This window comes from Pelecanus crispus, chromosome Z (genome assembly GCF_030463565.1).
Source record: "Pelecanus crispus isolate bPelCri1 chromosome Z, bPelCri1.pri, whole genome shotgun sequence".
NCBI lineage: Eukaryota > Metazoa > Chordata > Aves > Pelecaniformes > Pelecanidae > Pelecanus > Pelecanus crispus.
The window spans coordinates 50212929-50239777 of record NC_134676.1 but is presented as its reverse complement, the minus strand read 5'-3'; the positions used below and the strand labels follow the sequence as shown (position 1 = coordinate 50239777).

Genomic DNA, 26849 nt, shown 5'->3' with positions numbered 1-26849 from the left:
GTATTTCAGTGCTAATTCCGCTTCATTCCTGAATTGGCTATAATTTGTTCCAAAGCACATTTGAAGTGCATATGATCCAAATCACTTTATTTTACATGCTTCTGGCTGCATTTTTGTACATTGAGATCACAAATAGTATGGAAGATGGGGTGCAAATAATGGGATTAAATTAGGCTCTAAAGGTATCAATTCATCTGGAAACATTATGTGGCAGTATGTAAGTGTAGTTTCCTTAACTGTTTATATGTATTTTGGGAAAACTGCCAATATCCCTTCCATTTCCTAACCTGGCTCCAATATGTTGTAGATTACTCATCTTCATATTGTGGTTAAATAAAGCAGAGGGATGAAGAATTGGTAAGACTGCTTTGTATTTAGGAAAATGGTCTCTGCAAGAAATCATGAGTCTTAGACTTCTCTCTCCCCTCCATATTAGGATGATGTTTCTAAGTGTATTTCCAGTCCTGATTTACTTGTGGAAAGAGTCACTTTACTGGACTCCCACCACCTGCTAAGGTGTGATGGTGTGATCGACACCCCCTAAACTCTTGTGCTTACACCAGCATTGCTCTGCACACATCTAGAAAGAAATGTTTTAAATTTCAGCAACTTTCATTCTTGTTTTCTCTTACGATAGTGTTCAGTTCTTTTATAAGACCAGAACACTCTGCAACTCTTTGATATTTTTTGTAGACTACCTGCTAAATCTGTGAACACTTTATACTTACTACTGTATTCATAACACAGTAAATTTGGGAACAGTATAGTCTTCTTCAAGTCATTCCTTGTTGATAATCAGTCATTCCATAAGCTAAAGTATGCTTCCTAGGTGAAAAATTATGTCATCTTATAGGAAATTACAAATTCACTTCTAATGGAAATATCATTAGATTAATTACTCAGAATGTTTTCCCCAAAAATCTTTTGTATTGGATATAAGATTATATTAGTCTTAAAATGAATTGCAGAAGGTTGTCATTTGAGAGAGTTGTGGTGAGAGACACCATGTCCTTTATTTATATCTAACAAAATGAAGAAAGAGTTATTTGAAGAAAAAAAATGAAAAAGGGTGGGGAGGGAGAAAAAAAGGAAAATCAAGGGGCTGAGGGAAAAAAATCCCACATTATTTTTCAAACAAAACATAACATACATATTTTTAGTGGTTTTGAACATGGGAAAGTTTTATGCCATGAATCTGAAAATGTGCTAAATTTTATGCAGTTATGCAGACAAAAAGTATTTGTTTTTCTATTTAAGCAGCTGATTTTAAATTTTGAGTATCTAAAGACAATTCCTGTAAGTTGTGATGTGTTCTGTAATACTGAACAGATAGGTTTATGGGCTTTTTTGACTGTTGGTTCTAAAGTTATTTAAATACAAATACATATCTTACTGAGAAATGTATTTTAAAAAGTGATAAAACATACATGTAATTATTAGCAATTGTTCTGAGGAGGTGGTTGTATCTTCAGGTGTCTACCAATTTATGACTGAAATTTTCCTTTCTTTTCCTCAGAAATTGGACATTCAGTGTTTGTTTCCCTTTCGCAATGCAGAAAGAAAAGGGAATCACTGTTCCACAGAAATGGATTATTATCTCATTATCTCATACCCTTATTATCTCAGGAACATAGAAAGGTGTGAAGCTCAGTATAGTGTCACACATATTATCACTTAGTCCATGTGTGAATTTGGGAAGTCAATTAAACTCACACAAAGCTGGCTTGAAAATTATGACTGCATAATTATTTTAAAAATCATGTAGGGAAAAAGGAGCAACAACAAAAACCACATAGAAACCAAAACTCAAATTGAAACCAGCTAAGCCATAATTAACTTGATCTAAAGTAACTAGAGGTTTAATTTTTTTTTTTTTTTTTTTAGAATTAACTTCAAAATCACAGCTAAGATCTTAAAATAATAGAAGCAGAGCAATCATTTTGTATTTTGTTTATGCCAAGCATAGCACATATGGTTTGAGCCAATAACTTGGACATCTAAGTGCCAGAATAATATAAATAAAACTAAGAAAAATAATATGCATGTGAGGTCTCAGTGATAGTTGCACCCTTTATGTTTTTAGCTTAATATCTATTCATGTGCATATCTTGACAATGATTTGACATGTGGAAAAAATTCATTTTTATATTCTTGCCAAAACATGCAAAATAGGCCTGTCATCTTAATTTTGATTTGCTGTGGGATCCTGTTTGATATATTTATATCAAATTTATTCCATTTTAAATTATGAAGTACAGGCAACCAAAAAAGACATTTCAAAATATGAAAGAGTTTTGCCAGAATTCATGTCAGTCATTTCCCTAAGCTAGTTTATTCATAGGGTACATAGGGTATGATAGTATAACATAATATACAGATTAAGCTGCATTATCCTTTCATAGATTCTTGACAGAACAGTTTTTACTCTGTTCAAGCAAAATAAATATTAGTATTGGTTGTACACTATGTTAGAAACCATAATAAAAGAGAAATTTAATTTAAAGCATCTTTGCCTACAGCAAATGCAGCAATATCCACCAGATAGCTTTTCCCTTTGAAGTACTTTAAGCCAAGCCAAAGACCACTGAAGGCAAAGGAAGCATTTTCCTTCATTTCATTGACCCTTGGAAGCAAGCCAGAGTATAAAAAATAGTATATAGCAACAGTATTCATATAACACAGAGAATTGCTAACCATTATACTCAGATTTTTTTTTTTTTAAAATCTATTTGGTGTCCATATCCCAAATGAAATGTAATTGTTTATAATACGACATTTACAAGTCTAGTAATGCCGTTTATACATTGCAAGCCCAAAATATTTTATAGAGACTATAAAATAGTAATAGTATAAAACAGTATAAAAAAGTAAACTTCTTTGTTTCAAAGGTATGTCAGTACTAAAAAAGATTAAAAAATCTATTCAAGTTTTTAAAAAATTCTAGCTGACTTGTCCATAACACAAAATATAGGGCACAAGTTAAATACAAGTTCTAGTGCCTTCCCATTTCATTTTCCTCCATACCTGTCTAAATGAATATTTATTAAGAGAGAAAGAGAACTACACTGGAAAAAAATTGCTTTCCACATTGTTGAGATCCCAATTTATCCTGGGAAACAGTTTGTTTTTTCCCCATGGCATCAAACTGGCATCCACATAGTGTTTGTGGTGTGACGTACATCACAAAAAGTAACTGCTGGTTATCACCACAGAAATTAAATAAGGAAAACATTCTTAAGAACATGGTTGGTTAAATTTTCCACTTTGAAAGATTTGCAATTATGGGTTATCTAAAGTGGACACCAAATAACAGAGCAGCACAACAAATGGCTGCCCACTCTGTCATACAATTATTTCAGATTCAGTAAGTATATAAACAGGAGACTTCAGCATCATTTCTCAAAGAGGAAATGAAACTAGCAAATAGAGTGTGTGCACTTCAGCGTATGGACAGAGACAGTGGATAGGTAGCGAGTTGCCCTACTGCTCCTAAGCTGCTCTGCAGAACTTTGAAGAAAACATAAGCGCTTCAAAGTTCAGTAGGTTAAAAATATTTATTACTTGATTTGTAATAACAGGGTAATATAAAACACTGCAGAAAATTCCTATAAATTTGGCAGGAGAAACAATGAACTAAAGCCAAATTCTGACCTGCAGGAAACAGATTCAGTTACACTGACTTCAGGGGTAGTGTACCTAATCACACTGGGTCTGAATTCATCCATAAAATTTTGGCATTGCTTTTGGTGGTAATAGTTTTGTTCTATTTATTAATAGGATCTGATTCATAAATTCATATGAAATATTTTGGATTGCTTAAAAGCTATGGACCAAATTAATTCCTACTGTAACTGGCTTAATTGGTAAACCAGAAAGATCTAACATGGATTTAATCTTGAGTTAATAACATTTGTTGGTCCTAGTAAGTAAATTTAGTATCTGTTTTCATCCAAATTTATTTGAATGTAATATCCATGACTAACCCAAAGCAAAGACTCAACCTGGCTCATTTTAAATCAGGAAAAGTAAAATAGTGGTAACTGTTTGAGCAAGCTATAATGGCTGACCAATGGCACAAAAGCTGACCAATGGCACAAGAACAAAGTAGTCCTTTCATATACTTCTGTGTTAAGAACAAGAAGTATATCAAAGAGGTGGAAGAACCACACTCCCTGGCTGTGAACTTGCAGCACTTGAATTGGCCCCACCTTTATAGAAAGCACCTTCTTGGCCTCTTTCACTTCTTAGGAATCAAGAGCATCTCTAAGCCAGATGATTGTACCTCTGTGCTGGCTCCATGCTGGAAGTGGCCCAATTTCTCAAAAAAGACCTTAAACCACCTCCTTTGCCTCCCTTGTGTGAGCACATTCAGGCTGCCCCCACGATTGCTGAATCATAGACCCATAGAACCACAGAACAGCCCAGGTTGGGAGGGAATTCAAAAGATCATCTAGTCCAATCTTTTTTGGGAAAGGGAGCCTAGATCTAGCACCCTGTCCAATCACATCTTGAAAACATCCAGTGATGAGGACTCCACCACATCTCTGGAGAGGTCATTTTCCAGTGAATAATTGTTCTCACTGCAAAAAATTTCTTTCTTCTATTGAGATGAAACCTGTCCTGATGTCAACTTGCACTCATTGCCCCTAGCGTTCTCCATGTGGCTCCTTGTGAACAGAGAGTTTCTGTCCTCTTTGTGGATGCCTTTTAAGTACTGGAAAACTGTAATGACGTCCCCCCGAGTCTTCTCTTCTCCAGGAGGAAGAGACCTAACTCCTTCAAGTCTTTCCTCATAGGGCAGGTTCTCCCACCCTTTGGTCATCTTCGTGGCCCTCCTTTGGACACTTCGCAGTCTTTCTGTGTCATTTTTGAATCTTAGGGACAGAACGGGACATAATCCTCCAGGTGTGGCCTGACAAGCACTGAGTATATTGGGATGATCACGTCTCTCTCTCTGCTAGTAATGTCCCTGTGGATGCTGCCCAGGATCCAATTTGCCTTTGTTGCCACAGCAGCGATCTGCTAACTCATGTTGGGCTTGTTGCGCACCAGGACCCCCAGCTCCCTTTCAGCAAGGTTGCTCCTCAGCCACACAGATCCTAGCCTGTACTGGGCTCTTTCATTATTCTGACCCAGGTGGAGAACTTTGGATGTGTCCATGTTAAACTCCATAGAGTTCTTGCTCCTCACCTCTTTCAGCCTGTCCAGGTCTCTCTCTAAGATGGCTCTCCCTTCTGCCCACATCACCACCTAGTTTAGTCTCATCAGCAAACTTGGTAAGGGTGCTTTCAATCTCATCTTCCAAGACATTTGTGAAGATGTTGAACAGTGTGGGGCTGGTATCAATCCCTGGAGGAACCCACTTGTGACAGGCTGCCAGCATGAGTAAAAACCATGGATCACCACCCTCTGAGTATGGCCTGTGAGCCAATTTCCTACCTGTCTTGCAGACTACACATCTAATCTGTATGTTGCCAGAACTGTTCCTTGAGTTGGTGCTTTTATGGCCCCATATTGTGGCTCCAGTGCTCTTCCACCCAAAGGCTCAACACCATTACCATGACCAGATACCCTTGCACTTCCTCAAAGACCCAATTGTTTTGCTAGAATTAGTAGTTTTCAGCTTTTCCACTTTTCCATTTCTTTTCATAAATGGATTATTCTGACTTGAGTGGTATTATTAAGTATAACAACTTTTTTGAACCTATTTCAAATAAATGCAAACTTACTACTTCTGTTCCTGACTCTGTACTCTGCCTCGACAGTTCTGATGAGAACAAACTACATACAGATTATGAAAAAGTGGCAAAATAAGTTGTGATACTCACTAAATAATGAGCTAAGAGTGAAATAGGCATGGAAATTTCTTAACTTGTGGTAGAATTGATCGAGCTTTCTTTCTTGCTGCTAGAAATGCTTATATATGTAAAATCTTGGCTTAAGTAATAGTTTTAATGAATTGCTTTTATTCCCTGTATCAACAGGTAATTTACTGTTTTTCATGGTCATGTCAAACGTAAATCAAAGCAGAGCACCAATTTTCTTAAGGTATTTCAGCAATTAGACTGTGAATGTTGACCATTGCATTACTGATGTTAAATTCCTGCACAGTAATATGCTGTTTCCTAATTAAACAACTGCAAAAAAATTTAACTGATAGGAAATGGCACATGAGGACATCCATCGAAGTTATTTGATATTTGGATCCAGATGACATAAAAATGTAATGTAATATGAAGTATTCCTGATGATCTATGTCTAGATGGTATAAATTAATCAAAACAAACATATGAGCGTGACAGTGAGATACTTTTCTTAATTCTTTTGATGATCACATTATTATTTCAGTGGAATTACATGCTTTCAAGCTTTCAATGTATGATGTGTGTCAGTTGCAGGACTCCTAACACCAAATTAAATTTAAAAATAATAGCCTATAGAACTTTTGATTGTCAAGTTTTTACAGTGTTCTTCCATCAATTATTTCTTCTTATCGCTTGAGCTCACCAATACAGCATATGTGCTTCTTCAAACCACCAATAAGTGCTTTTGGTTTCCATTCATAAAATTAAACCCATGAAACCTGATTACTCAATACCCACACAGACCTTTCAGTGTCCAATTCAGCACTATTTTAGGACTTGAAGCAAAAAATGGCAGCCTATAATTAATTTAAAAGTGCACTCTTTTCACAGATTACTTCTGCAATTGAGACATCCTTCCTTTAAATTGAATGTGAGATTTATCATCTTTAAAAATCAATTGTAAGATAAACCTATCCAAATCAGACTGATCTTAAGATTTTCTTGTCAGATGAGTATCTGGCAAGTCCAATTAATATCTAAAAGTAACTTTTCCAGTTTCAGATATTTTTAAGACAAATATATCACCATGTAAGAAGATTAAGTGGTAAAATCATAATGATTTAGCACTAACTGTTTCCCAGGAGATGTAGAAACTAACCAGAAAAAGTCATTATTGCTTCAGCATAGGTGTCCACAAAGGGAGATAGGATTGTAATGGTATTCATTCATGCTTGACCTGCATACCTACCTGCAGACAAACATGAAGTCAATCATGAAAGGCAAATTAGAGTGTGATGCTACGGTGTCTGTAGGACAGTGAATTGCATTTTTTTGCAGTATATGCTTGAAAGAAAACAGAAACCATTTCCAAGATCCTCTCTCAAAAATGTGCCTTTGGGCAGTCTGTTACTGCAACCCAAGTGAAGTTTGATCTTTTCTGACCTTTTACCCTCTTAGGTTACTTCCTGACCTTTTTGGAACCAGTAAACAATATCACTGTAGTTCAGGGGCAAACTGCAATCCTCCACTGCAAGGTAGCAGGAAATCCATCTCCAAATGTCAGATGGCTAAAAAACGATGCTCCAGTGGTTCAGGAGCCAAGACGGATCATCATCAGAAAAACAGATTATGGTTCACGTCTGAGAATCCAGGATCTAGATACTACGGACACGGGATACTACCAGTGCGTGGCTTCAAATGGGATGAAGACAATAACTGCAACAGGAGTGTTGTTTGTAAGGCTTGGTGAGTTCCTGGCTTTTATAATTACTCAGACTGCTTTATAGACTAGATATTAGTTTTCACAATAGCATAATGAGAAATTAATTTGATATTTTAAGAAGAATTCTCAACACAAAAGGAAATAAATAAAGCCATTGCCTGGGGCCTCTCCTCCAGTGCAGAACTTCTTGGTTGAACTCAATACCCGTTTACTGGTAATAAAAGAAAGTAAATACAGATGGAAAGGTCTGTAAATATGTAGCGAAGAAAAAATTTTAAAGAAGTGCCAGTATAAAGTACAAAAAGGTAACATTTCATTGCCTGGAGTTTTCACTCTACTGCTGAACTCAGTCTGTAAAATAGCCTGAATAGAAGAATGAGAAGCAGTTTTCTATGTGATGTTCCTAGTGCTGGGGCCATCCTTGTGAAATATCACCTCTGTACTGCTATGTGAAGCCTGGCCTCAAATTCTGCCCTTTGATAGCTGAAGGTACACCACACCTTTCAAGAAGTACTTATATTGCATTTTTGAGACTTAATCCTGCAGCCTGGGAGGCAAGCTTTTATTTCATTTGCTTCTGAAGCAATGGGGTAAAAAATTCTGGAGACATTTTCCTAAAATTTCTTCTAATTTTGTAATGAAAATAGCTAAGTACACAGTTTAGTTTGTAGTGATTCATTAAGTGCTGGGTATTGGGCCTTGATCCTGCTGTGACAAAGGTTAAGAGCATGCCCTTGTGATACCATAAACTCTGATAATAAGGCTCAGGTGGGGTTTATTAAGAGGCAAGTGATGTGTCAAGATAACACATTGTCTTTTTAACAGCCTGTGTTTTTATGGTGGGAGATGTTTTCTAACAAAAATTAAGTCCACTCAACTTGCTGCCTGAGCAGACAGAAAATTCATGTGATTTTTATTTGTGGCTTTGAAAATAGCAATATATAATTATGTGCAAGAACACAGATGGTTTTGTTTGAATCTTGAGACAAACCTTCCTTAAAAAGACAGTTTCCTTTAGATTGCTATTGACTTTTCTTACGCTGTTGTCCTTGAGCCAAACTTGCCAGCAATGTTGTTTGTTTTATGTTTACAGGTCCAACAAACAGCCCAAATCACAATCTTCAGTAAGTACTTTTTGGAAAATTACTTAATGCACTCTGACCAATTTTGTTCTGTAAGAATTTAGTTCATAAACTCAGTAAGCACTGCTTGCAACCACAGTGTGCTTGCTAAAAATATCTAATTTGACTGAAAACTCACAGAATGGATTAAGTTTTTTCAGACAGGGATAGCATTGTGTTACAGTGGGTTTTGGTTTGATCGAATTTTCTTGAGCAACTTCTGCTTGCTTATTTCATATTTTGGACAAGCAAAATACCACAAAGTCATGATGTTTGAACAGTAATTGTTTACAGGGCAAGTATGGGCTGGGATAGTGGATAAAAATGAATGGGTAAAATGCTTAGGTTGCTGCGGTTGTAAATTTACCCACGTTATATTATCATAACTTGAAAAGTCAGATAAAACAAGGCTAGAATCCTGTCTTTTAGTAGCTAGGTTAAACCTCTGTTTGTTAGTGTCATTTTGACTTTGGTGGTGATTTGGTGATTTTGTTAGCTGCCTGGGCTCCCTTGCTGATCCGGTCATAAGGATGAAAATAGATCAGTTCAGTTTCATCACTGTTGCTTTATGTGCTGATTTTAATTTAAATACTGTGTTGTATAATTTCTTGAAAGAGATTCTGCACTTGATCAATTAAGGGAGTGAGGAATGCATTATGAGGCCTTTTTACGTGTTAATGGTATAAAATTAGTGTTGGTGATAGACTAATTAAAAATAAGGGTAAAAGCAAATTTGTAAAGATATGTAGGTGCTTTTCAGAAGTACATTATTGAACAGTGTTTGTGATCTCTGAAATCCCAATGGCTTGAGTGGAAACACTTTAAATACTGCAGTGGGCTGACCACTGATCCAGCCATCTTGCATGTACCTCACTCAGCTGTCTCACATGTATAAAAATAATACCACATGGTACACGTTCTTGTATTTTATATGCATAGAAAGTGTAAATGAATTTAAAGGATTTCAACAAGTTTTCATATTTTTCTTGAAATTGATTGCTAACTACTGAAGACTAAAAAGCTGTTCATGACAGAGTACAAAAAAAAATGTAACCATTTTTGTAACCACTGAAATCCTACTTCAGATCTTGCAGCACTTTAGAAAACTGTTATGCATCTGTTCTACAAAGGAGAAAAACAGTGAGATACCAGGAAGCCCTCTGATCTTTTATGAGATCAGAAGGGAGAGACTGGTACAAGAGACAGCAAACTGAAATATGCATAGTGAAGCACTGAACTGGAGTTCAAAGAACAGTTCTCAAATGCAACTGAAGAGTAGCAAGCTCTGAGCACGAAGTGAAAAGCTAGGAACCAAGTTTTACATTGATTCACTTTTTGTTACTGAGCAAATAATTAATCTTATATCTTTTGGTTTCCTTAGTATTTCCCAAACTCTTCTCCTGTACTGAACATTAACTTACTAATATTTTACAAATATCAACATAAATACAAACATTCCAACTGATAAAGTGAAAAAAAATTACTATGTGACACATATTTCTTAACTACATGCCCGCCCAAACTGGAAGTGAATTAAGGTTCCTGAGCCATCTTCCATTCTGGTTTTGCCTAGGTTTTGAATGTTTGACTATTCAATCTTTGCTGGTTTTGAGCACTAAGTTAAAATAAATAAAGAAATAACAACAACAACAAAAAATCCTGTCATTTGGATTTTGACACCTCTAAATCGGTCTTGTACCAGTGGTATTGGTGGTGGACCTGGAAGCAGTAGCGTGCCATCATTGCTTTGGACCTGCCATTAAAAGGTGAAGTGAAGAGTACACTGGTGGTAGATTTTTTTTTTTTTTAAATATGCACTAGATTGAGAAGAAAGCTGAAACTTGAGAAAAACAAGCTCAGGTCAAAGGTCTAGTGAGAAGTAGTGAGGGACTTATCATATGAGGTGCAGGAGCTTTCAGGGATTACAGATCTTTGCCTCATTGCATGCCTGTTCCTTTTTCAATTTTTTTTTTCTCTTTCTTGCTTAACCAGGTTTTGCCTAGCTTTCCAAAGTTCCTATCCTTCTTTTTGATACTGTGGTTTTTTTTCTCATGCCTCACAATTGTTCCCATGTTCCTCTGCTCCACGCCTCCAACCTCGTCCTTCAAATAAATGCTGTAATTTGGCAGTATTTTTTTCTTTTCAGAAACTGATTATGATTTCTTTACTGAATATTTTGTATAAAATCGTGCAGGTCAATTTGTAAGCCAGAAAAGAGTAAAGGGGAAAAAGGCAAAAGAAATACCTAATGCTTGGAAAGAGGCTGCATGGAACAAAGGACTCTTTCTGTTTCCTGGCTGCACAGCACAGTCTTGTGTTGAGCCACCCGAGAGCTGTTTCTCCTGGCACTAATGCTTCCAAAAAGATACGCTTCAGTGGAAGCACTGAAACCTAAAACCATTGTAGCTTGGTTTAAAACTATACCTAATGAATTATTAAGGGATAAAAAACATTACCTATGTAGATACCATCTAGCAAGGTATTTTTATGCAGTCCATGTGTTTGTTCTGTTGTGGATTTCTAGAAATTATCTACAATTAAGGATTGCCAGAAATCAAATGTGCATTATGCAGCAAGACTTGCCAGTGCAAAAAAAGGCCCTGACCTCCAGGTAGTGAAGTTGAGACATTTCCATAAAAATCTAAAAGTAAAAATTTTCAACTAAATATGTAGTCTTAAACTGGTGTGGATTTCTTTTGAGAGGGTGGAGACATCTTTATTTTCTGTGAAGGTCTGTATCTGTAAAAATTTCTAGGGAATTTTCTGTAGAAATGGAAAAAATACAATCTATCCAAGTTATTTATCAATAGTATTAAAATTACTGAAAGTATCAAATTAATTTACAAAGGAAATAAAATCAAAACACAGCCAGAAAACTAGTCTCTGACCACTCTTTGCTGTCCAAAGGACTGTGTTACTAGAGAACTGTTCTACTAGAGGACAAGCCAGCAGGCTGAATCTTTTCTCTCACTGAATAATGCTGTTACCTTTTGTATCATTAACTTTACTAGCTTTTGCCCCTCTAAAGAGAGACATTCTGTACATTCAGAAAGGTATGAGTGTGTGGAAATAAAATAAATTGGTAGCAAATACCAGATAATGGTTTTTTTTAGCATGATTTAAAATTAAGCAATGGATGTTAATCTCTTGGAATCTAAGAGCAGGAGGGCAGAAACAGTTGCTCTCCCTTCTAGAGGTGTTGCTCTCACAAGGTAACGTCATTGTAAAAGACTACGTGTCCTCTAGTCTAATGTATTTTTCTCTTGAGTTGAACGGTTAGATTAAATTTTACCCATTGGGCAAACTCCTGTTTTGAAGCTGTTTAGATTTCTCATTAAGGCTGTGACTGTAGTGGTGCCACCTTGAAGGGAACTTGGGATGGAAGATATCTGACAGTTTGTTGGCTGTAACGCCTTCTGGAAAATCTGATGAGGCTTTAGCAGAAGTGAGGAAGGCACAACAGAGTACAGGCAGAAAGAAGTAGCTATAAACTCAGCCCTTGCCAAGTGTAGGTGAACAGAATGGGCTCTGTTGCCAGTGCTGCACTTTTCCCCACATGACCTTTCTGCAGTCTGCTCAGGATGCCAGGAGGTGAACGTCTCCTTCCAGAGCCCTGAGCAGGGCAGCTGGGTTTTCTAAGAAACTTTGAGAAGTCCCTGTTGTATTGAACTCTACCTAAGATCAGTTCTGAGTTTGCAGTTGCTGATGCCTGTATGCTGGACCCTTAGAAGGAGAAATAGGTGGGAAGAAACACCATCATTAAGTAGAAATTGTCATTCTTTTGGGGAGGAATTTTTGGGGTATTAATCATTTAGAATAAATTTGCATGCTCTCATGCCTTATTTTCTTCAGGTAGTTTGGGACAACAGTAAAAATTTTAAGATTCAGTCCATTGAAGAAAAGTGATGAAGAAATTGTAGTGGAGAAAAAACCAGTTCTTTCAAACAATGGAAAACAGAATGTCTTTAAAAACTAGTAATACATCTGACTTAAAACTGTGGTGAGGAACTGTGAGGCTAGGGTGGGCAATTTATTCTCTGTGGGTCTGCATATTCCATGGCTTTTATCATACAGCCAAAGCACATCTCTTCTGTGACCCCAAAGGGGACCTTTGCGTGATGTGATGGGCACTCATGCAGCTTCATGATGAGGGCAACTATGTTTTCATCATGTGACAAATCTCCTCATAATTATAAGGTGGAAAAGGGAATATGGGACCTTGGGAAAGACGGTGGAAAGGAATGGGTCATCAGAATACTTCACCTTGAGGCCTCCACCCTGCCCATGGCTGGGGTCTTTGAAGTTAAAGACAGTAGCTGTGGGGGCAAATAGTTTTGTAAACTGCATCTGTCTGGCAAACCAAAGGTACCCAACATCATGTTAAAAAGGAAGAATACTTTCCTTACTGTCACACAGCAGCACTACTCATATCTTCCTCCTTTTCTTGGGTGGCATAGCAAACACTTTAATCTCAGTGCAGTTCAGCCACTGCTAACAACATTTTAAATCTTGAAAATTATAAAAGATTATTTTAAAATTCACATAAACAGGTTTTTTTTATAACCAATACAAGGTTGTCTCAACTCAGAAGTTACAGTGTTTATTCAGGCCCATGAGGACCAGGTGTTCAATGACGGGCCTCCTGCAGAATGACATGCACGCCTTTTGTTTCATCAAAATATACACTTGGCTGAGATGATCATATTTGAAGTATATATATTTTTCTAAGATATTTGTGGTAACATGTTGAAGTTACAGAATAAGCACATACTTTGTGTTCTGGTTTCCTGTTTTAATCAAGGAAGAAGGATTTTGTGATTAAAACACTGGACTGTAATTTTAGAGGTCTGGATTCCATTTCTGGCCGTGCCCCTGTTTCAATGTGTGATTGCAGCAAGTTGTTTAACCTTTGTCTCTCCATGTTTTGTACATCAAATGGAGATGGCCGAACTTGGGAATTTTTTACCTTCCTCTATTATGGGATCAGATCACTTCAAAATGTTTGGGGTACATTCTCTCCCCATAAAGCATGGAATGTTATTCCTATTTTACAAATGAGGAACTGAGGCACAGATTATCTCGGGCTGGTCTACATTAAACAACATGTGTTTGCCTTGGCAGATTTCCTGGCTCCCTGACAATCCAATTTGGGGATCTGGCTGTAACATGCTGCAATTCCCTCCTAACCCCTGTGTGTCAGTTTCCTTTTTTCTTTCAAGGTTTGGGGGGAGGCTGTATTTCACTCTGGTGTGGGGTTGGGGCTCCTTTCAGGGAATTTTGATCCACAATCTCAGATCTGCTTCTGGGTCCATCGGTTTAAATGTCCTTTGACAGTTGCTCAGGCTGAGACAGGAAATTCATAGAAGAAGGAAGGAACTGAAACCAAGGCTGCACTAAACCATTTTACTTGCTCTTTTCTCTCTTATCTATTTTAGAGTGTAATTTTTTGGTACAATGATTGTTTTTACTCTAGCTATGTAGGATACAACCTAGCAGGGCTCACAAGTATAATGTATCACAAATAAGATATAACGAAAACTTATACTCTGGTCTGTCCAGAGCTGCAGACTACACTCAGAAGAAGCTGACCCTCTGTCTTACAATGCAAACTGCGAAATTTTTATCCTAAACTTACTTTCGTGTTTCAAAATACATAATTTTTCTCACAAAATCCCCGGAATATATGTAATTCAAGGCAGAGTTAAAGAGCAGTGGAAGTACTGGTTTGGGTTGCTTTGCAACCAAAGATCCCACCTTCTTCCCACACTGTGTTATTTCCTCAGCTGTAATCTTCCACTTAAATCATTTCTAATCACTAGTAAATAAATGATGAATGATCTAATGCATTTCATATTATTTAGTGATAGAAGTAGAAATTCAATATATGCTTACAAAATTGACATTTTAAAAGCCAGATGTGTATTTAAACTAATATGCATTGCATCTTGGAGTAGACACAAGTGTCTGTATTCCTGCAACTTGTTATCTGGGGAAACTATTGCAAGTGGTAGTTTTTTCCTTTCCTTCAAAAGAAGGGAAGGACAAAGGAAAGAAGCTGACAGGGAATACAGAAAAAAAGGATAGTACTTTGTTTCAATCCTTTATGCTGACTAATCCATATTGTTCAGAAACCCCCAAAACCAAAGGGAAGCCAAGCATATGCAAAGGTGATTAAAAATAGACCTCCAGGAAAGCTTTACCTTCTTTGTGCTACTGTATAAATCAAATGCCCCTGAGACTTACTGTGTAATGCAGCTACTTTGCACTGCTTTACTGAGAGAGCCTCGTTGCAAAGACAAGAAAGCAGCCCTATGGGACTTCCCTGCTATTGGGCAAGGCTTCCAAATACCTTAGGAAGAAGTGATTAGTTACAGTTCTGTCTACTCTTACAGTTAAGCTAATTGGGGGTTAAATGTGAGGAAGGACCTTCCCACTTGTGATTAGCAGTACTGTCAAGATACTTTTAAATGAGTTGGATCAAGCAGCATAATGAATGTAATGCTTACCACTTTGCATTTATATATGGGACTACAGCATGCAGTACACCAAAGCACACAAACACTTTCTTTCCTAAGAGTTCTTCTTTCCAAAATTTAGAAATTTAGCTTGTAGGTGGATATTAAAGGAAGTTGATAGTTTCTGTGGGGGAGAATTTACCCACAGCCTGTGCGCTGGGAGAGCCTGCTTCCTATTCTGCAGGGTGGTCGTTAGGTTTTTGATAGTACTGCAGAGCCAAATACAGCTCTGACCTTGCAAATATGTACCCCAACATAGCCTCTTCCAGCAAATTCCAGATCAGCAGCAGGTGCTTATGTTTGGGCAGCTCAGAGAAACAATTTGTATTAAAGTACCAAAGAACTTGCAAGTGAAATAAGATATTTGTTAATCTGTGTAAGGATATATGTAAATTGATATTCAAAGTAGTAATGGCCCTTGGGCTTTTGCCAGGTAACTACTACAGCTGTTGGACATCCCTGATAAAACCAGAAATCTTTAGTTTGTTTTGATTTTACTTCCTCCCTCTCTCCCTCCCTTCCTCTCCTTCGTTCAGTAGCTTAAATAGCTTTCAAAGTATTTATTGTATGTCCTATAAAAGGACAGTTATATGTCCCTGACATTTCCTGTCAGCATTTGATGCCACATTGAGTTTACTTAGAGATGCTGAGTTGCCTCTAAGTGCATACAAGGAATGGGTGAATGTTGTAGTTAGGCACAAAGATAAAGGAACACTATTCTAATGAAAAGTAGGTAATTTAACAAAATAAGATAATGCTATAACACCACACCATAAATCATCCTTTCAATTTTTATGGCTTTATGGTTAATTTTTCCCTACTTTTGTATTATTTTGTTCTCTGTTTCACTTTGAAAGAGCCAAACAAACTATAGATGCAACTAATTTACTGTACTCGAGAAAAGGTGAAACAGATGGTACAAACTGATAAAATCTGAACATTTCCATTTGAAACTAAATAACTTTAAGAGTGATAGAAGGCATTGTTTTGAAAAAAGGAAAAAGAAAACATAGTAAGGAAATCTGCTCTTTTAAATTGGTACTGCTCTGTTAAGTCTAAAATCTGAAGTATTTGAGGTAAAAATACTCCAAAAATAAAGTTGCAAGAAGCACGTCTCACCAGCAGTCTCTCTCATGCTTCTCAAAAAGGTCAATCATAAATGTCTCATTTCTCATTTTTTTCAATGTCATAATAACACAGAAGAGGCAAAGGATTACTTTAGGTGGGACACAAAGAATATTTGAAATATCAGAAACTGTGGTTTTATGCATATGTATGCACACATATACACATACTTCCCCTGCCCCCCAAGTTTAACAGTTCAATTTGCAGGCCAGAAAGCACATTTACCCCTGCCTCACCATGCTTTTCCTCAAGTTGGAAAATCAGTCTCTTTAGTTCAGTGGGAGACTCAGCAGGCTGATCTGCCTATAGAAATCCTGACACTTTCATCTGACTGGGTTTTAAAACTACCTTGAAAAAACTCATTTTCACCTGCCTGATGCCAATAAAGTAGTTCCAGATTGCAAAACAATAAGTAGAGGGGTAAAGGAACAGAACAGAATAGAATAGTTCCAGTTGGAAGGGACCTAAGGAGATCATCTAGTCCAACTGCCTGACCATTCCATGGCTGACCAAAAGTTAAAGCATACTATGAAGAGCATTGTCCAAATGTCTCTTTTTAAGGCACTGACAGGCATGGGGCATTGACCACCTCTCTAGGAAGCCTTTTCCAGTGTCTGACCACCCTCTCGGTAAAGAAATAGTTCCTAATGCCCAGTCTAAACCTCCCCTGACACAGCTTTGAACCGTTCCAACACGCCCTGTCACTGGATCCCAGGGAGAAGAGATCAGCACCCCCCTCTGCACTTCCCTTCCTCAGGAAGCTGTAGAGAGCGATGAGGTCACTCAATCAGGCTCCTTGTCTCCAAACTAGACAAGCCCAGTGTCCTCAGCCGCTTGGCATCCATCTGCCAAAGTTGGGTCCTTTCCAAGCAGAGGAGAAGAAATGCCAGTGCCCAGGTTGGATGTGGAAGAGCGGGAAGAAAGCCCGTGCTCGAGGGCACGGTGTCACGTCTCCCTGGCTGCTTCCCAGGCGGGCAGCCCGCCGCATGTGCTGGTGCCTGGGCTTGTCCCTCCCCAGGTGCCGGACTTTGCGCTTGCCCTTGCTGAACTTCCCGGGGCTCCTGCCCTGGCAGGGTACGACCCCAGGCTGATGCAGAGAGCAGCAGCAACTGGTGACTCCGCGCAGGAGGAGGGATTTGGGTGCAAGGCTGCAGCCAGCGGTGCGGGCTGGTAGGAGAGCAGAGCGCGGGACGTGGGGGCAGAGGGTGCGGTGGGGAGGAGGCCAGGGCTGGGCTGATGAGCGGTGGGGCACGGGCTGGCCCTGGAGACCCCCGGCTGGGAACATCTGCCCCGGGACCAGCTGCAGAGATGCAGGCGCGGAGCTGGGCAGCACTTGCCTTTGGGGGAACAAGAAAATAGTGCCTGGTACGTGCAGAAGGACCCCTCAGCGTTAAGCTCCCACCCCTCCTGGCAAAAAAGCCCAAAAGGGCGAGGATAGACTCACCACCTGTGCCGTTAGTAACACTGAGACGCTTTCTGTAGTTTTTATGCATTTCTTTTATTTGGAGAATAAAGGGCTGGGAGCCCTTGAGGGCTGGCGCATGCCCCAGCTGATGGCCCCGTGCTGGTTTGGGCATGCCCCGAGGCACCCTGCAGGGTCACCGCTGCGGTGCTGGCCTCTTGTTGGCCGGAGAGGCCTCGGAGCTGCCGGTCCTCCTCTTTGGGGGTCGCCGTGGGAAGCGTTCCCTGACGCGGCTGGAAGTGGGGGGCCCAGGCACAGACTCCCCGGGCTCGTGCTGGGGCTCTTCTTGCTCCACAGGGGCGGCAGCGGGAGCAGAGGGGTGGCTGGCGGGACCCCCACCGAGGGCAGCGGGTGAGGAGCCGGGGAGCTCGTCCGCCCCGGATCTCTCAGGGCTGCCGGCGGGGGCTGGGCCGGGGGCGAGAGACCCTCCTCGGGAGGCTGCGGGGCTCGGGGCAGCCGCGGGGCTGCCCTCCCGCCCCCCGGCAGCACAGGTGTCGTGCCGGCCCAGCAGACGGTGGGCCTCTCTGCTGCGCCGTTGCACGGCGACACGTGCACGCTGGTGCACGAACGTCGCCGTGCCGTTTTGGAGGGAGGCCCCCAGTGTGCGGCCCGGCAGCTCTGTGCCCGTCCCGTGGTTGCTCAGGTTGCCTGTGACGGTGTCCTCCAGCATGCCTGCCTCCATGCCCCTGCTGCCAAAGATGTCCTCCATCTCCTGACGGACCCAGTGCCGCAGGGTCTGGTGGAGCACCGGGGCGTTGCGGAGAAGGTTCATCCAGTTTGGGGGCTGGAGGACGGCCACAGGACGCCTGGGCACAACCCCTTGTGCAGCCCACCGTTGGGGTGCTCCAGGGTGGTGGAGGTGGTGGGCGGCTGGGTGCCTGGGAGCTCCTCCGGCCTGGCGGACGGCGACTGGTGGTGCCACGGATGGTGTGAGGACGTGCTCCACGTAGTCATTGTCCGCCCGCACTGAGTGCAAGATGGAGAGCATCCTCCTCTTGCAGAGGGGACACTCGGGCTTGCTCTCGGCCCACCGCAGGATGCACGGGTAGCAGAACTGGTGGAGGCACGGCATCACGTAGCTGGCCTCCTCCCAGCTGTCCAGGCAGATGGGGCAGCGCTCCTCCAGCTCCATGGCCATGCTCTGCGCTTGCTGCAGTGGGCTGGGGGGAGCTGGGGGTGTCGAGCCGCTCCCGCTCGCCGGCACTGCAGCAGCTGGTGTCACGCTGGAAAAGGAAGAGAGGCCATGGTCACTGGCTGGCCTGGGGAGGGCTGGAAGAAATGCCCAGGTCCCTCAGGAAGGCAACCCTCCCAGCTGCCCAGGCTGAGGTGTCCCCGCACAGCTCACCTCTGCTGCTGCGAGCGCGCCTCCGGCGTGCCCCGGCTGCCGGAGGCTGGCAGGGCCGGGGAAAATCCTGCAACGGCTCTGGGGTCGGGCACTGGGAGCTGCAACAAGCAAGCCCCCGAGCACGACACCAGCACCAAAGGCCTCGCTCAACACTCCAAACCTCGCCAACTGCTCAGCTGAAGTGTGGGCACAAGCCAGCTGGGTGAGGCTTGGTGCCCAAATATAAGCAGCGAGGGACGCCTGGTCACAATCCATCGCTCGAGGACATCACAGTCCATTGCTAGGTGACATCACATTCCATCCCACAGGCTGTCCCCGTGCCCCAGCCCTGCTGGCCAGCCCTCGGGGCTCCCCTGCTTCCTCCCACGTGGGTCACAGGCAGCACTTGGCTTGCTCTCGCAGGTTTTCGCCAATCTTTCTCCCCTAGCCTGAGGCTGCAAGGGTGATCACATCTGCTCAGCATCCATCAGGCCTCATCTGGGGTCTTGGAGTCCTCTCTGCGGTCCCAGAGACAGGCTGACAAAGCAGGGGGTGCAGGGGAGGCAAGGAGGGTCTGTGGGGCTGGGGCTGGTTCAGCATGGGACAGAGAAGGCCTCGGGGCTCCTCACAGCACAGCCCGGTGCCAATGGGGAAGGCACCAAGGGGATGGGGACAGGCTCTTCCCAGCACTGCCTGGTGGGAGGGTGAGAGATGGTGGCATCTCCTGAAACCAGACAGGTTCAGGCTGGAGATAAGGAATCAAAAGCAAAATCCTTTTGAGGATCATGAAGCACTGGAGTGGGTTGCCCAGAGAGGTTGTGGGATCCCTGAGCCTGGAGGTCTTCAAGACCTGAGTGGCCACAACCCAGAGCGCAACTGTCACAAGCCCGTGAAGGGATGGATGCTTGCTGAAGTCCTTGAAGAGCAAGCATTGGCAGTAGGAAATATAGCGAAGGTCTCCAAAGGTGCAATAGCTTTCAGAAGTTTTTGACTTTCTGGTTTCATTTGGTTCAGCAACTTTCACAAACATTTGGATAGGATAGGATAGGATAGGATAGGATAGGATAGGATAGGATAGGATAGGACAGGACAGGACAGGACAGGACAGGACAGGACAGGACAGGATGGAGTGGTATACAATAGAATAGTTCTGGTTGGAAGGGACCTACAACAAGAAGCTAGTCTGACTTCCTGATCACACCACAGCTGACCAAAAGTTACAGACTATTATGAAGGGCATTGTCCAAATGCCTCTTTTTAACACACTGACAAGCATGGGACATGAACCACCTCTCTAGGAAGCCTGTTCCAGTGTTTGACCACCCTCTTGGTAAAGAATTGGTTCCTAATATCTTGTCTGAACCTCTTCTGATGCAGCTTTGCACCATTTCCATGTGTTCTGTCACTGGATTCCAGGAAGAAGAGATGAGCACTTCCTCTGTCCTTCCCCTCCTTAAGAAGCTGCAGGGAACAATGAGGTCACCCCTCAGGCTCCTTCTCTCCCAACTAGAAAAACTCAGTGTCCTCAGCCACTTCTCACAGGACATGCCTTCCAGGCCTTTCGCCTTGATGCTCTCCTCTGGATGCATTCAAATACTTTAACATCCTTCCTAAATTGTGGGCCCCAGAACTGCACAGAATACTCAAGGTGAGGCCGCACCAGTGCTAAATACAGTGGAACAATCACCTCTTTTTACTGCCTGGTTATACTATGTTTGATGCACCCCAGCATGTAGTTTGCCCTTTTGGCTGCCAGGGCACACTGCTGACTTGTATTGAGCTTAGTGTCCACGAGCACCCCCAGGTCCCTTTCTGCAGGGCTGCTCTGCAGCCTCTCCTCTCCCAGTTTATACTTGTGTCTGGTGCTTCTCCATCCCAGGTGCAGAAACCATCATTTGTTCTTGTTAAATTTCATGCCATTGATGATTGCCCAATGCTCCAATCTATCTAGATCCCTCTGCAAGGCCTCTTGTCCCTCAAGAGAGTAACCAGCACCTCCCAGTTTAGTATCATCAGCAGATCATTGATAAAAATATTGAACAGAATTGGCCCTGGAATTGAGCCCTGAGGAACACCGCTGGTGACTGGCAACCAACCAGATATAGCCGTGTTCACAACAACTTGAACCCTGCCATTCAGTCAGTTCTTCACCCAGCACACTGTATACCTCCCCAAGGAACACATGCAATATTACCTCAGTCCCCAAAATAGAAAGAGTCTGTCTTTCCTCCAGAGTAAGAAGAGTCTGTCTCAGCAGCAAGCAGTATAAGAAAATACTGTTTCACACAGGAACAAATCTATGCTTTCAACAGGAGGAGTGCAGACTGTCTTTTTACTTTCTTCTGTAATACATTACAGTTTATTACATGAAACCATAGGATCATTTAGGTAGGAAAAGACCCTTAAGATCATTGAGTTCAATGGTAAAATGTTACATATTAGATAAAAACATATTCTTAACTGTAAGGTCTGTACAGAAATCACAAAGGCATGCTTGTGAGTGTGCTATGTTAACAAAGCTGAAACTGTAGCTGCTTTTTGACACTAAGCTGCCGTGGTGATATTACCCATTTATTGTTAGTAGCTGCAAGGCAGTGTGTTCATCCTGTGTTTCGTTAACTAATGTGGAAAAGACAACCTCAGTGGTTTAGCTGAGGTTTAGCTAAATGAAGTTTAGCTGCATATTTTTTTATTTCAGCATTAGATTGAGGAGAAGAGAGAAAAGCAAAAATGTATTACAAGACCAATAGTTCCAAGACTCAGGCACTCCAGCAAGAATGTGCAATGGGTGATCAATGTACTTTTAAATTCTCTGTCATTTAGACTGAGAGATATATCAGTATATACAGGATCTTAGCTTTCAAGCATTAAGAACTAAATGCTGAAATGCTAAACTTGGAGAAGCATTTGATTTCCTATTTGAGTTTTCTACATGTATTGATTCATGAAGAGTTTATTAATGTTAAGCCCAGTTAGATTAACTTAGGAGCTGTGGTGCTGGTACAATTGCTACTCACAGCCTATCAAGCTAATAATGTTTGCGTAGCATCATGTGTGTGGCATCTGAAAATAAATTGTAACTCTGACTTTGGAATGTGAGCTATTTTGCTTTGCCTGAGATACAACGCAGTATTCACTGTTATGTTGTGGGAAGATTTAAATGAAAAAATGTGACATTTAACTATTAATTGGTTATACATAGGGGAAGAAAGAAGAGAGGAGTCTTTGGAAATGAGGTCTGATAAACACTCAGTAAGTGGTTTTAAGTTCAAAGGAAGAAAAGCAAGAGGAAATTATCATTTAGGATTACATGAGGGTTGGATGCATATGAGGCCTCCCAGCAGTTTTGGGTGATTCAAGGTGCTGTGCCCCCAGCCCCAGCAAAGGGTAGCTGCAAAGCCAAATGTTGTTCATTTCTACCTTCTTCCAGTGGCTGAAGTAGAGGAGTGTCTGTTTACTTTTAATTCTTGAGAACTCCAGAGGCTTTGCTTGAAGCTGGCATAGAATTTCCTGTGCACAAAAAGCTAATCTTCCTAATTTGGAAAAAATCAGCAATCCTATTATGTGGAACTATGATGACGCACTAGAATTATTTCATGACTTCTGGATTCCTTAGCCATACCACCCAGACCTCGGTCACTGGAGCAAGCTGACAAGCAGATAGCACTAGTAATAGACTGCTGTCTTCAGTACAGACCAGCCCAGAAGAGGAGACACATACTTATCTATTGGCAGAAAGAAATGTGGAGATACAAAAAATATTAGGTTTTGCTCCAGATTTTGGAGGACCTACCTCTTCCTCCCACTTCCATAATCCCTGTCCTCCCGGGCCCTCAGCAAACTCCTCACACCTTTGCCTCAATTAACCTTAGGTGCTAGCCCTGACAAGGGTGCCAAGCAGTTTTATTTTCTCACACACATCTGCAAAGCTTGCTGTAGACAGGGTATTTGGAGAATGTATTAGCTACATTCTTGTAGGCTGGGCTGAGCACATGAAAACGGAAATGACGTAAAGACTGGACAGATATGGGTAGTGTTTCACGGGAACAGCAAAAGGTATGCCCCAGCAAGTCTCAAATGTCTGCTCAATAGCAAGGGAAAATGATAGCATCACAACCAAATGGCTGTTCCTTTTCCTGGTAATGGTTTTGTTTTGGGTTCTAATTTTTTTTTTTTCTTCTAAAGAGAAAAATGGTAATTTTCTCTGGCCTCATTTTTTGAAACACCTGAACCATTTCTTTTGAAGTTAAAAAAAAAAAAAAATTAGCTTTGGACTGTGGAAAATTTCAGCTCAAATAAGTTCTACAAAGTTAACAGCAGCTGTGAAAACAGCCTCTAACATTGGGAAGTCTTCACAAACTAACTTTCTGCAACATTGCTGAGAATAAATAGTTCATATTGTATATGTAAAAAGTAACAGAGAAGCTAATAAGTATTTTTTATTGTTGCTTAGATGCTTTTAAAGAAGTAATTTAGTTGATGCTGTAATTCAGTTTTCTGATAAATGGAAAAATCACTGTGAAACTGACACGTCAATATTATATGGTTATAAATAGTTGATGTTTTTATAGTTATAATAAAAATATTCTGTGAAAGACTTTGAATATGAACACTTGCACATACATGTAATTATGTAATCAATTTATAGCTGATGCTATGATAATTTCTGGCTGTTTTCCAAAGCTCTCTGCTTTGGATGTGTAATCTCTGTGTTAGCTGAGCTAGAAAAGCCACCTTTGTTATGTTAGAAAAAAGAAGAAGAAGGAAGAAAAAAATTATACCAGTACAGTGATTTTCATTTGCTCAGATATTTTCGTAAGTGATCACATTTTTAATGGCACAGGCAGTTAAAACATTTTTAATTTTGAAACAATTTCTAATTAATAATGGTTTTTAACCTTTTTTTTTTTACAAAAATGTCTTAACTTTTTAACCTCTACTACCTCTGCACTTTGCAGAAAACTTGTATTTCCCATCACTCAAGAAAAAAAACGAAACGGAAAGCTTGAGGCACTTCCATGCGATTTCATTTTTTTATTTTAAATGATCCTTTGTCTTTCTTGTAACCCCCTCTTCTCTTTGGATTTATATAAATGGCTATTTTTGACCATGCTTTCTTAGTCATCTTTTCTCTCAAGACTTTCTACTTCCTACCTGTCTTCCTGGCATGTGTATAAAATTTGATCAATGGATTTTAATGAACCGAACAATAATATAAAATTTCTATTTGTGCATAAAATCTGCCTGTGTAGGTAAATCACAGTGCATGAATATCTACCTGAAAACTTTAAGGATTTTTTTTTTTTTTTTTAAGAATTTATTATGTCATGCATATGCCTGGTGGCTTTTATGGAGCTGGGTGAGTGTTGTGCTGGGCAAGGTAGGAGATGGGCTACCTTTTTCTCACGCACTCCCAGGCAGGAGAAGACACCCCTACCCCAGACCAGCCCCCTCGGTGAGGCCCGGTATCCCTCACTCCCTCCTATGGCATCACAGCCATCAAAGCTGCCCTTTGCGCCTCCTTTCTCCCCTCTCGACTGACGGCTTTCCCACCCCCTGGGCAGCTGACATGGCCTCTTAGCTCTGCCCTCTCAGTGGCATCCCTCCTTCAGCACAGCACAGCAGCCCGGGTAGAGCCCTCCGTCCCCTGCGCTGACCCCCAGGCACAGGCAGCCCCATTGCTGAAACCCTCCCTGGGCTGCCTGGGATGACCCCTACCAGTTTTAGTGCTACTTGGATACAGCAGCAATTATAATGACATTTTCAGCTGCTGGACTCTTCCAAGATCTTTTTGGAGCTGACCTGCATGTACTTACTTAGGGTGGCACGGCAGGAGGAGGAAGGATAAAAGTGAAGAAAAATTTTGCTATCCTCTGGCAGTGCAGGGAATGGGGAGCTGCTCCTTAGAGGCTCTTGAGAGGGCTCATTGGCCCTGCTGTTTTTCCTTGGGGATGTCGGAGGGCGACAATTTATTAGACAGTGGTAGCACACTGAGAGTGGTAACTTGCCTTAAAAAAAAGGGATGGGGCAGGAGACTCATAATGATTTCTTTGGTGAGCAAGAAGTTGGAATGCTGTATGGCCAGGTCCGTGTTCCCATATGTTGAAATTAGTTAGTTTTCTGAAGTTTTGGTTTTGTTTTTTTTTCCCCCCCAATTCTTCAGTAGCCCTGGTTGTAACAGAGATGTTTCTGTTAAAAATATCTGACACTCAGCAAAACAGACCTGCAGCTTTCCTTCAACTGCCAGCTGACTCATCTGATTTCAAGATTTCACCCCAGTATGCTGACACCTATGAAAGCAGAGGGAGAATTTACAAAAATGTCATTTGAATAAATTGAAAGAAAGAGTTTGTAGGTAGAAGTAATATTCGATCATCCGTTCTAAGTTATGTGTGGTAATGAGAGGACTATGGCTGGTTATACCTCCTGGGACAATCCTCCAATCCCCTGTTCCTTGCAGAAATTCAGGACATAGATGTCCTTGTTTAGCTTCGCTTCTTTGGCTGCTTTACCCAGGTTACTGTAGTAAGAGCCATCATACCACCCATGTCTATACTTCTGTATGTGATTACTGTACTTGGGAACAGCAACAGTTTTAGGTACACTGAAATGTTTTCTAAATACGTAAAGCAATAATAAATATATGAATGCCTTGATACTGTCAAACCACAGCAGCATGTAGTGTTATCTAATGAGCATCCTGTCACAGTTTTATATGTTTGGTTCTTTCCTACATCTTTGCTAGTGAGGGCTGTGTGTTTTTCTTGTTGTAGGAGTGATGGAGGATGATTCTGTGAAAGAAAGGAAGGCAATACCATTTTCTGTTGATTTTATCCACTTAAATAATTGAATGTAGTATCTTTTAGCAAGGATGCAGCTCAGCTAGGAGTGCTGACACCCGCTTAAGGCAATGCCTAGTGAGGAGAACAATTTGGTCCGTGATTCAGTGAAGGCGTATCCTTAAACCCTATTGATGTCCTCCCTCCTTCTTGTGTTTAAATGTTTTCTAAATACCTTGCATTAAAAGCATCCTCCTTTCATGGTAACATTGGACTATATGTTTAAAACTTTATTTGGACTACGTTTTAGAGACAGACTTCGGAGCCTGAGTTTTGTGTTTAAAAATACTGATTTTATAATCTGTTGTGGAAATAATTGCAACAGGCTAAAAATAAGGTTGTTTTCTACAAGTTTCTCTTCAACAAACAACTTTTCTTTAGTTTGTCACAAACACTAAGTCCATTTGCAGCTGTGTTTTTACCAGTGACATTTCAATGACTTGCCTTATCTATTACCTGGCTTAAAATGGTGCCTCAAATCCTATGATTAACATTAACAAAGTCATCATTTAGTAGAATCAGTAGAATAAAGACCAGTTGTTATTTTTTTACTGATCTTAGATATTGAATCTGGAGGTTCAGTTCACAATGTACTTTTTTAGGAACTGGCAGATAAACATTTAAATCAAACGTAGCACAATTGCTCTGTTCAGTAAATGTGACTTCTAGTACATTTTTTTAAGGGATTCTGTTATATGTTACTTCTCAGATAAAAAGCACAAAAATAAATGTTATTTGTTAATATTTGTCTATAAATTGTATGCTAGACACAAGGGAATCTTGCTTTTGGGGTCTGTCGTTACACTCAGTGAGCATCTGGTAGCAAAATTCACGGGCCATATCCCTGGTGAGTGTAAATTGTCATAGGTCCATTGACTTCAACTGAGCTATGACTATTTATACAAATTCCCCTGCCTGTTAGTTTTTGACTTTTTA

At 41.0% G+C, this 26849-nt stretch overlaps 1 protein-coding gene across 1 annotated transcript in view; it reads left to right on the top strand.

Annotated features, from left to right (window-relative positions):
* The window catches only part of ROR2 (receptor tyrosine kinase like orphan receptor 2), a 51983-nt gene that overhangs the window by 7243 nt on the left and 17891 nt on the right, over nt 1–26849 (top strand). Inside the window, exons 4-5 of the mRNA XM_075727097.1 lie at nt 7263–7550; nt 8621–8651. Of these exons, the coding sequence (XP_075583212.1) occupies nt 7263–7550; nt 8621–8651 (319 nt within the window). The remainder of the gene's footprint in view (nt 1–7262; nt 7551–8620; nt 8652–26849) is intronic.